We start from the raw sequence: 12,417 nt of genomic DNA on the forward strand, positions 1-12,417 counted from the left end.
TATCTGTTCTTTTGATGTAGTTTCAGTTTTGTGTGTGTGGAAGATGCATAGTGGGACAGATAGTTTGCAATATTATTTTCTAATATGGGGTTAACTATATAGCAACCAAAATTGTATTGGATGTTATGCTGGTGCAAAATTGCAAAAGTAACATAAATTGCTATGGCAAATTGCCACTAGTTAATGAGTCTCTTGTCTCTATACTGAATACTAGTAGCATGTCTTCTTAAGCAGCAACTCATTAACTAGTGGCAAGTGACTGCTTTGATTTATGCCATTCTGGCTAGTGTGTATTTTGGGGATGTGTCTTTTTGGTTAAACAGAGATGACAATGCCTGTTCTGCAAATAATTGTCCTTGTAGGTAATAATTCATAGCATTAACTGAAGAATTTGTGGACAAAAATAAACTGTTTGCCTGCTTAACCAGACACGTTCAGTGAATTTTTCATTGTGAACCCATTTCCTTTAGCTTGTTTGGCTTTCAGTTATGCTGTGCTTTTAATATTTTTCTTATAATGAAGTATTGTGGAATATCTGTGCTGATCTACATATTTCATGCACTGAACAGAACAGGTAGCCACCAATATTTTTTGTGTTGAACTTATCCGTATAGGAAGAAACGAGCCTCTCTGTGTGTGTGTTTCAAAACTGTTTGAATTGCAGCTTATGTGTGCAATATGCTGTCTCTAAAACAGAAACTTAAAAAATATTTTTAAATGAAGTTCCTTGTTTTTTTGCTGCAATCTGGAGTTATATCTATGGGCATGTTAATAATGTAATGCAGAAGCCATTTCAAGCTCTTTTGCTTTTACACCTGTTAAAAGCATCAAATGGCAGCCAAAATTAGAGCATTTGCCATATAGTTTTAGTGAACTGTAAAGTGTGCCTTCATGTGGTAGTGGAGAGTTTTGTGTATGTGGTAGCCATTTGAACCATTGCAATCGTCTCATGACTTCAGGATGCTTTTGCACAATATTGGTAACTTATAGCCCTGCCAATAGTAGTTTGACTTCTGTCCATGGTAAATCTTCATCTGCAATAAATCTGTTTCCTCCATAGGTATGTGTGAATGATGATCTTGTTGCAAAGAATTATGCTTGTTATGAGATAAACAGTAAAACAAACAGCACTGTGGAGAACGAAAATGAAAAAACACCATTAAGTATTGAGTCTGCTTCAGAGGAGATCAATCCTGCATATGTTCTGTGGCCAAAGTTGCTGCAAGCCAAAAAACCAAAAGTTTTTGACATGTGTAAGTATGATCAATCTGTTTCTGAAGTATAATGTTAGCTATAGATGGGAAATATGCTTACTTCTTCTCAGCTTCTGGTTTTTTCTCTCTGCAATGTTTGTTTTATTTCCTCTTAGTGTACTTCAGGTTGGGTGTCTGCTATATTTAGTGACAGAAACCCAAAAAGTAGAAGACTCCAACTACCACCACACTATTCTCTTCAGTTAATGAAAATGTTCTGCCTACTTGCCAGACAGTGGCTTATACTTGCAGATAAGTAGCTGTTTTGCAATCCTGGCACTCGCACAAATCGTAAGTTGTCTGTTGGCTGTCAACTGGAAGCCACTGTTTACTGTTAAATCATGAACAGAAAGAAGTTCAAGATTGCACAGAAGAAAAAAGCAGCAGAGTGAGAGCTCATTCTTCTTGTGCCAACTGCAGAAAAACGCAGTAGCTGGATCTGTTAATGTTACAGTTGATATGATTATATGAGAAGCAATTAACAGAATGTGGTGTATTCATTGGGAGTTTAAAGCAGTAGTTTGTTTAGGAGACAGGGCAAAACAAGAATATATTTACTGTTGTTTAGTCGTTAATTTGTGTCCGAGTCTTCGTGACCCCATGGACCAGAGCACTCCAGGCCCTCCTGTCTTCCACTGCCTCCCGGAGAATATATAAGTAATTGCTATTGTGGGTCCTAATTGAGGCTCTAACCCCACTTGATTAGTTCTGTGTGAACCCAAAGAAGTTTGAATATGTTTCTCATTTGTTTTTGCTTTTTAAACAAATTCCTCTACCCATGCTAAACAGGCTATTTTCTAACTCTCTTCTGGTTACACCATAATTGATATGGCTTGGGAATTTGCTGCTCAGAACTAACATATCAGATGTATTAAAGGTGTACAGCTAACCCCCTTTTTTGTATACAAACATTTATTTTTTAAAAAGTGTTGCATTGGAATTAGACTTGAAACTTACATATGTATCACTCATGTGAAATCCTTACAATCATTGGATCTAATTCTTTTTAAACTTCATAATTTGTCTTTTAAAAGCATAAAGCAAAATTTTGCAAACCTAAAAACATCTGATAACACATAAAAACAGCAACCTTGCACAGATCATGCTCCCCTCCAATGGAACCATTGGGGGGGGGGGAGAGAATTAAATGTAACATTGGCCCCTACCCAGCATGAAAAAATCTTATATCTGGGGCCCTGTCCGAGGTTGATTACAGTACTTCTGAAATGAACAGTTAAAATGAAAATTGTCATGTTTAATTTGTGTATTTCCCTTAGCTGGTGATCTTTCTGATGGATGTCAGAGAACATCATGCAAGCCTTCACAAGAAAATGACTCATATAATAGGGTAAGTTAGTTTGAATGTACAGGTTACCAAAAACAGTAACATCCATTGCCTGCATTATGATTGTGAGTTATTGGTCCCCTAAATGAGATCAAAAACCACGAAACAGGAAAATCCAGGCCCCATTCACTCCCATTCGAAATTAAACTGCTTGAGTCAACACAGTTCCCGGGACATGAACTCTTGGCAGCCTGCATTTAAGTCTGTTTCGATTTTATTAAAAAGAAACCACTTAATACCGTATCTTTACTGTTTAATGACTCAATTTTGGTAACGTAAGCCAAATTAATTATCTATAAGGAAACTGTTCTGTTCAAAGGACTAGAAAGGCCAATTATTGAACAACATAAGTTTATTTAAGTGAACAAAGAAAACATTTCTCTACAGTTTCATTTCTAAGCAACAGCATAACGGTTCAGCACCTTCTATAAAAATTAACTATTAAACAAAACAAACACTAAACTATAAACTAAGATAAGCAAACGATATTCTTACGCAGTCCATATTGTTGAATTAGGTTCCTTCGCTTGGATCAAAGAAATGCGACGCCATGTTTTCAGAAACCCCAAAACTCTCTTCTCTCTCAAGTTACTTTTTCCAACCTCTTGTAAATTTCTCCAACCTGCCCCCTCCTAACATACTCAACCAATCACGAAGGCAAGAATTAGCATAGGGTACGCCCTACTTTCCCACCAACACCAAAGAATTGTTTATCATTCAGGTTAGAGATATTTTGACTCTGCCGTGTTTTCCTCTCCAGCTGCGGCGATAAGAAAAGCTGAAAATAACTACTAGTAATTTTCCAGAACTTAGCCTGTGTCAGACTCAAAATGGATTCCTCTATGGTTAAGACATGACTACATAACCCATCTCTAATTAGAAAAATACACTTCATCACACACCCCCGCTAAATTTCTTCTAAATTCAGAACAGTTATTCTGAGCTAATTTGAAGTAAATTGATAAAACAACTAGAAGTAAATGATTATATATGGATTATAACAAACAATATAGCAATACAATCTTTTAGCACACCATTCAGATATACAAAAAGGAAACAAGCATGTTAGTTCATTAGCCACAGTAACTACTCCAACCGTCTTCCATCTTCTTTAGCGGTCAGGAACATCTGGATCTTCACAGTACATCCTGGAAAGTCCATCTGCCACCACATTTAGCTTTCCAGGTATATGTTGAACTTCAAAATCAAAATCCTGCAATGCTAAACTCCATCTTAACAATTTTTGGTTCTGAGACTTCATCTTTTGTAACCAAACTAAGGCTCTATGATCAGTTTGGAGTGTAAATTTACGCCCCCATAGATAAGGTCGTAAAAGATTAAGAGACCAATATATAGAAAGAGCCTCTTTTTCAAGGATTGCATAATGTCTCTCTCTTTCCAAGAGCTTTCTAGAGAAGTATGAGATAGGATATAGATTCCCATCCTCCCCTTGCTGTAACAAAATAGCTCCTAATCCAAATTCTGAAGCATCGGTTTGCAAAATGAAAGGCTTATCAAAATCAGGTGATTTCAGTATAGGGGCATGAATAATCTTCGCTTTTAAGGCCTCAAAAGCCCCTTGGCACTCGGGGGTCCAATTAACTTTGACAGGCTGTCTCTTCTTAGTTAGCTCTGTCAGAGGTGTAGCCAATTCACTGAAATCAGGGATGAATTTCCTGTAATAGCCAACTACACCTAAAAATGAACGCACTTGTTTCTTGGTTTTTGGAATAGGCCAATCATTGATAGCTTGAACTTTGGCTTGCAGAGTATGAATTTCACCTTGACCAACCAAATGACCCAAATATGTGACCTTCCCTTTCATCCATTGACATTTACTAGCTTTGACAGTAAGACCAGCTTGATGAATTCTAGACAATACAGTTTCAACATGAGACATATGAGAGTCAAAATCAGAACTGAAAATAGCAACATCATCAAGATAAGCACTAGCAAAAGGTAGACCTTTTAAAACTTTATCTATCATTCTCTGAAATGATGCTCCTGCGTTTTTCAATCCAAATGGTAGCCTTTTGAATCTAAAAGTGCCTACATGAGTGATAAAAGCGGTCTTATCTCGTGAATTTTCGGCTAAATCCAGCTGCCAGTAAGCATTCTTTAAGTCAATTATGCTGATAAAATTTGCCTTGGCCAATTTTTCAATTAAATGATCCATTCTAGGCAATGGATAAGGATCTGAAACAGTAACACTGTTTAACTTTCTGTAATCCACACAGAACCTTATCTCATCAAGAATCTTGCCAGTGGAATCTTTTTTCGAAACCAGAACCACTGGAGATGAGTATGGGGATGATGACTCCTCAATTACATCCAGTGATAACATCTTTTGTATCTCTTGTTCAATCCGTAGAGCATGATCACCAACTGCTCTGTATGGACTAGATCGAATTGGCTGACTATCGGTAGTGATAATTTCATGACTGACCAAATTTGTGTAACCTGGCTTATCTGAAAAAACATCTTGATATTTTTCTAGGATTTGGTACAGCTTTCCCTTCTGGAGTGAGGTACCTGTCAAAACAAGATTGTCAGACCACTCACCAGCATCTTCTAATTCAGCTAGCATATCAACAGGCTCATATTCAGACTGATAACAAGCAACCTTATATTGCAAAACCATTGCAGTTCTGTCTTTATACAATTTCAACCTATTGACATGGTAACTTACAGGCTTTTTCTCAGAATTCAACATTTTTACCAAATAATTGTTATTCCCCAGTTTCTGTACCACTTCCCCTGGACCTTCCCAGCCAACCTCTAATTTAGAAGGTCTAAGGGGGTTTAAAACAAGAACCAAATCTCCCACATCAAATTCCCTGTGTCTGGAATGTCTGTCATGGTAGAGTTTCTGGGTTGATTGAGCATTTAGCAAATTGTCTTTGGCCAATTCTTGCACAGCTAACAGTTTTTCTTGCAGATTTCTGACAAAATCAGCAACTGGAACTGTGCTGCTTTTCACCACACCTTCCCAATCAGATTTCAGGAAATCCAAAGGTCCTTGTAGATTCCTCCCAAATACCACTTCACTTGGAGAGAAACCACCAAGAGAAGTGTGAGCAGAACTTCGATAAGCAAATAAAACAAATGGTAACAGATCGTCCCAAATGTTACCATACACCTGTACCATGGTCTTGATCATCCTCAGTAAGGTTTGTTGACCTCTCTCAATTAACCCATGACTTTCAGGATGATAGGCGGAGCTAAATTTTATTTCTATGCCACTAAGTTCACAAATTTTGTCCATTAAGGAGCTACGAAACGCCCCCGCCTGATCACAAATTATCTGAGATGGTACTCCAATACGTGAGCACAAGTCTATGATGATGCGTGCGATGGTGGAAGCTCTTAGATTACTCAACGCATAGGCCTCGATCCAACGACTAGCTTGGCAGATGAAAGAGATGATGTATTTCTTCTTAGACTTAGTTGGAACAAAAGGTCCCATGACATCCATTTGCAAACATTGGAAAACTTGATCAGGTATTTCCATTAAGAGCATTTCCGACTTCGTCTTATCGGTCTGATAACCTGTTTTTTGGCAATAGTCACATGAACTGACATAGTCCTTCACATTTTTGTTAATGCCAGGCCAATAAAAATGCTGAGAAATTCTTTTTAAAGTTTTTTGCACACCTTGGTGACCACTAGATGGATTGTCATGAGCTAATTCAAGAATCCTTAGTCTGTATTCCTGTGGTACTACCAGCTGTTGTGTGGGTTGCATGTTCAAGTGTGATTTGGGATGATATTCTCTATACAAAAGTCCATTCTGGCCCCACACAAAGTTAACTTGCTGTGTTATTGGGTTTTGAGCATAGTCATCTGCTTGTGCTCTCAAGGAAGCTAGTGAGGGATCAGTCATTTGCTTCACTTTAAACTCAGCTGACCCCATAGGCACTGATTCCTCTAGTTCCACTTCTGTATTAGCTGCATTATCTTGTTCTGTCACTAGATGTTGCTGCTGGTCTAAGTTTGTAGTAGGGACAGCTTCATCAGAAACACTCCCAGTCTCTGCTTTTTGGGTTTGGGAACGGGTAACCACGTTAACAGCAGGACCTTCCTGACTCTGCTTAAAATTCAAATAGGTGAGGTCATTTCCCAGCAAGAAGTCAGGTTTCCCCTCATGAGTGAGGCAAAGTTTAGTACCACGCCAATTCTTGAACGATAATTCCACAAACGCGAGAGGAATATGTTGTTCTCCCGCCTCTCCTGAACCATAGGTCCTAATGGGTAACCTTAAATTGTCCAAAATCAGTTCTGGGTGCAAAAATTTTCGGGATATGGAAGAAAGTTCATAAATTGCTCCATGAATAATGCCTTTCTCATATCTGCTACAGATCTGATTTTCAAAGAGTCCAGCCATTGGTCTCCTAAAAATTCCAGCCTGTCAGCTAAAGCTGCATAACTCTCATTAGGCAGTTTTTTGATTTTCCTAAAATTCTGCCTCAATAGCTCTCTTGTATATCCATAACGCTGTTTAATAACCCAAACTAATTCAGACCAATCATAATCTTCCTCAGCCACTTTGGCCACGATTGTGGCGAGTTGACCGGAAATTTGGGAACGAAGGAGTTTCGGAAACCACTCTCTAGGTATCTCCAAATCTTGGCAAGATTGCTCGAAATTCTTAAGGAAGCTCAACACACAATCGCCCTCCTGGTATCTAGGTAGACTTCCCCTATCCACACTGGCTATAGAGTCTTTAATTGCCTGTTTGGCCTTTCTCTTTTCCTGCAGCTCTTGCACTTTTTGCTCCCTGCACTTATTCTTCACTTTCTCAGCCTGATTCAAAGTGTTAACAAACTCCTTTTGGGTCCTCACTAGATCTGCAACCAGCTGAGTCAGTTCCTCAGACGCTGGCATCGGTGTGGGTGGATTCCGCCCCCCCGCACCAGACGGATTCTCACCAACGGCTTCCTCTGTCGGTCGGGGATGTTGCTCCTCCGCTCGCCCTCTGGAATCTCTCCGGCTTGGAATAGGCAATGGGTCAAACTCCTGGGGGTACCCAGCCATTTGTAAATCCAATTGGTCTTCTTCAACCGAATCTTCCACAATTGATTGCTCCCCCTCCGATTCCTCCATCAACAACCTCAATTCGGGGGATGTTTTCCTGCGGCCAGTTCTCCTCTCAGTAACATGCTGAGCCATGCTGACTGCTTGCAGCCGCTAAGCTGTAAAACTCCCACTGTTTCGGCAATAAATTACCGCCAGCCATAAAACTGCCCTGACAGCCCTGATAAGGTGCCGTGCCTTAGCTGTGCCTAGCAACGAAAAAGCTTACTTTAGAAATTTACACCTAGTCCTTTAACAGAATCCGCCCCCACAACTGACCCTTTTCAGCCAGGGCTTCAGTTGAAAAGAAATAGAGCAGAGAAAAAAGAATATTTAAACAGTTAGCAGGACAACCCACGCTGTGTTGCTGCTTTGTTTCAAACTGAAAGCAGTCCGTGCCTGACCCTCAGCTTCAATTCACCACAGCATCTGGATAAATCCAAAGCAAACTGTGTGTAAAGAGAAAGCCCAGGCGTAACACTACTGAAATCAGGTTGCAAATCAGGCCCGTGGATCGTAACACCGTGCCACCATGTGAGTTATTGGTCCCCTAAATGAGATCAAAAACCACGAAACAGGAAAATCCAGGCCCCATTCACTCCCATTCGAAATTAAACTGCTTGAGTCAACACAGTTCCCGGGACATGAACTCTTGGCAGCCTGCATTTAAGTCTGTTTCGATTTTATTAAAAAGAAACCACTTAATACCGTATCTTTACTGTTTAATGACTCAATTTTGGTAACGTAAGCCAAATTAATTATCTATAAGGAAACTGTTCTGTTCAAAGGACTAGAAAGGCCAATTATTGAACAACATAAGTTTATTTAAGTGAACAAAGAAAACATTTCTCTACAGTTTCATTTCTAAGCAACAGCATAACGGTTCAGCACCTTCTATAAAAATTAACTATTAAACAAAACAAACACTAAACTATAAACTAAGATAAGCAAACGATATTCTTACGCAGTCCATATTGTTGAATTAGGTTCCTTCGCTTGGATCAAAGAAATGCGACGCCATGTTTTCAGAAACCCCAAAACTCTCTTCTCTCTCAAGTTACTTTTTCCAACCTCTTGTAAATTTCTCCAACCTGCCCCCTCCTAACATACTCAACCAATCACGAAGGCAAGAATTAGCATAGGGTACGCCCTACTTTCCCACCAACACCAAAGAATTGTTTATCATTCAGGTTAGAGATATTTTGACTCTGCCGTGTTTTCCTCTCCAGCTGCGGCGATAAGAAAAGCTGAAAATAACTACTAGTAATTTTCCAGAACTTAGCCTGTGTCAGACTCAAAATGGATTCCTCTATGGTTAAGACATGACTACATAACCCATCTCTAATTAGAAAAATACACTTCATCACAATGATAATACAAAGTAAACATGGGGATGAATATAAAAATAAATCAGGATATTGGTTAAATATCCCTGATTCATCAGATATTCATTGCTTCATATTCTTGGGATCCAGAGACCCCAGCAAATATGAAGCAATAAATATAACCCTTTTGTTCCCTATCTGCTTATGGCCCCGTGCATCAGCTGTTCCTCGGGGGCATAAGCAGAGAGGGGTTTTCCCTTTGGGCGGCTTGTTAAAGCCTGCCTGAAGGGAATCCTCCTCTCTGGGGCTGGGGGATGGCTTGGTTCCTCTCTCCTCCTCTTCCTGTGCTCCCCCTGACATAAGAAGAGGAGGGAAGAGATCAAAGAGGGATCAGAGGAATCCCCCAGCCAATGCGAGATTGCTTTGATCCCTGCTTTCCCTCCTCTTGCTATGCCCTGCAGGGCTTAGCAAGAGGAGGGGAAAAGGGATCAAAGTGCTGCAGGATCATTTTGATCCCTGCTTAGCAAGAGGAGGGGAAAAGGTATCAGGGTGCTGCAGGATAGCTTTGATCCATTCTTTCTGATAGTTTACTCATCTAAGTATTACTCTGTTTTGTTTTTGCATATATGATGTGGTCAACTATTGCTTGAGTTCTTGCCCAGAAGCTGCTAGGACTTTTTTGGAGTGGAGAGGGTTGTTGAGTAACAACAGGAATGTGTGCAACAGATAGCATTAGAATAGATTTAAGTCGTGGGCCAACTTCTTTGCAGGCAGCAAAAGTCACAAGCTGAGAAGAAAAGAAGAGGCCAAGCTGACCTCCTGCCTTGAAACCATGAACCAAGGGAAGCAGTACTGGTTGTGGGGTGCAGGCATCAGCCACGGTAGAATGAACCCAGTTGCTGTCTCCCTTACAGTGTGGAAAAGAAGAGGGCCTAAAGGCCCTGTGTGCATCAGCTATGGCAATACTGTCATATGCACAAAGGCTGCCCAGTCATAGAATGTGCATGTGCTGGTGCAGATGGTGACTCAGGTACACAGCAAAGGATTAGGAAGTCCCAGTAAAGGTAAACAAAGTGCCTGAAGTAGCAGTAGTGGATGCAGGTTATAGTAGTACACTTCTTAAGGGAGAAGGCAGAAAAAATAATGGTGCAGTGTGTACATGGGGATGTGCAACCCTGTATCACCTGCTGGGTAGAACTAATGGCATCTGGGGGAAACCAGATAGGTATGGTGGTTTCCTCACTCTCATAAGACATGCTGTTGAGGAGGAATTGGCTTGTCTTGAACTTCAAGCAGGCTTAACATAAACTAAGCCAAGTGTAGGAGTCACACATGGGACTCACGATCAAGAGCAGAAAGACCTTAGTCTGACACAGACTTTGCCCTTGGCTTTACTTTGAGGGCCACATGATTGGTGCTGGAGCCAGAATTGAATAAAGGGAAGATATATTGGTTGGTATTCAGAAAGGGACTGGTTGGGAGTAAAGCAGTTGGTAGTGCCCCTCTCACTAACAGAGGAGGTTTTGCAGCTGGATAATGATATAGTTATGGTCAGCCACCTATCATGGGAAAAGACCCTTGAAATACTCATTTTTTTTTATTTTTTGCTAGAGATCCATCAGCAGGTGGAACACTATGTCAGAAGACCCAGGGTTGAGCAGCCCTGGTAGCCTCTTAGTTTCCAAGAGGGTCACCCTCTATATTGTGGGTGCTCTTGAAAAGTCCACTAAGAAGGGCCATATCCATATTTTAGTAGTGATGGACTATGCCACTCATACCCAGAATTTATAGCCTTGAGGGTAATCTTGGCTGTGGTTTTCTCCAGGGAATTGCTAGGTATTTTTCTAAAGTAAACATTCAAAAAAAAATACAGATCAGGAAACGAATTCTATAAGTCAGACCTTAAAACAAAGGTGGGATTACATCCCTTCACACCTCTTTATGATATATTCAGGCCTATGGGCTAGCACAGTGGTTCTTAACCTTTTTGAAAGAAACGCCCCCTTGAGCCATTGAGGAAGTTATCATCGCCCCCTCCCTGTGGTGATGATATTTATTTATTTATTTATTTATTTATTTATTTATTTATTTATTTATTTAAATCCAGTGACCCCTGAAAACAAAATTAAATTCCAAGAAATTGAAATGCCCCACAAAAAAGTAACATTTAATGATTTCGTTGCGAGTGAATTTTAAGATGCAAAAAGAAATATAAAAAGGGCATAAAAACAAATGCAGGAACTAAAAATTTCAAGACAAAAAGTCTGAAACTAAATTAAAATTGTAGGAAAATATATATTCATGCACACTGTAAAAAGGCCGCAGTCATCTTAACAGGTTTGGCTTGCTCCAGCGCCCCCCTACCGCCCCCTTCTGCTCCAGCACCCCCACGCCGCCCCTTTTCGTTCTATCGCCCCCGTGAAAAATGAAATTGCCCCCTGGGGGGCATTATCGCCCACGTTAAGAACCACTGGGCTAGCAGACCAGTTGAACTGAACCCTTAAGGGGATGCTCCATAAGCTGGTTGCTTTTTATCTCTTTCATGGCATTTGTTGCTCAACTCCTTAATGTTTGCAGTATGGGAGGTGCCCATTTGAATTATTTTATGGATGGCATCCAAAGAGAGTCTTAAATCTAGTCTAAAGAAATGGGAAGAGGGAGAAGACAATTCCAGCACAGTAGCACAACATGAGCTGGAGATGAGGGAGTGTTTATGAGAGGCCACCCAATTAGCTTAAGAATCCCTTGCACAGACAACACAAAAATGGTCTTTAACTTTTGGCAGTGGGTTCTCTTGCTGCCTTCCTCCCAGGCCAAACCTGCAGTATGGAAAGGACCAAATGAAGTAGGGCTGGTTGATTATAAAATTTGAATGCTGGGTTGCTGGAAATCCCCCAGGTATTCTATGTCAGTCTCCTGAAAGAGTGGAAGAAGAGAGAAGTCTTCTTTGTGGAGAAGGCTTGAAGATCACCTTCTAGGTGCTGGAAGAACACCCTGGGGCACAGATAACATGATTAGTTTTGGGAGAACATTTCACCCTCATACACAGACCAGATAAGGAGCTCATAGCAAGAGTTTAAGGACAAATTTTCCTCTTCTTTGGAGCATTCCATAGTATTAACCGACTGGATTGACACAGAACCTGGAGCAGTAGTTAGAACTCCAAGTAGAGACTAGCTTCAGCAACTTAAACAAGTGATTGAGGAAGAAATAAATAATGTTATAGCTGGGAGTCATAGAGCTCTGTATCGGCCCTTGGTAGAGTCAGGAGGTTTTGATTCTCAAACCTGGTGGCAGTGTTTGGTTTAGTATTGATTTCTGGCTAATTAACACCACTTCTAAATTAGATACCCATCCTGTGTGAAGGGTTAATATATAGCTAGAACAGTTGGGAGAAGCCAAATTCCTTTGAATTTGGACC

At 40.4% G+C, this 12,417-nt stretch overlaps 1 protein-coding gene across 2 annotated transcripts in view; it reads left to right on the forward strand.

Moving 5' to 3' along the window:
- TDRD12 (tudor domain containing 12) overlaps positions 1-12,417 on the forward strand; it is a 149,179-nt gene that overhangs the window by 6,437 nt on the left and 130,325 nt on the right. For both annotated transcript variants that reach the window (XR_013538552.1, XM_078380351.1), the window contains exons 8-9: positions 1,061-1,253; positions 2,531-2,601. Coding sequence is in view for 1 of the 2 variants with exons in the window: in XM_078380351.1 (XP_078236477.1) it covers positions 1,061-1,253; positions 2,531-2,601 (264 nt within the window). In the remaining variant the exon portion in view is untranslated. The remainder of the gene's footprint in view (positions 1-1,060; positions 1,254-2,530; positions 2,602-12,417) is intronic.

This window comes from Pogona vitticeps, chromosome 10, assembly GCF_051106095.1.
Source record: "Pogona vitticeps strain Pit_001003342236 chromosome 10, PviZW2.1, whole genome shotgun sequence".
Taxonomy (NCBI): domain Eukaryota; kingdom Metazoa; phylum Chordata; class Lepidosauria; order Squamata; family Agamidae; genus Pogona; species Pogona vitticeps.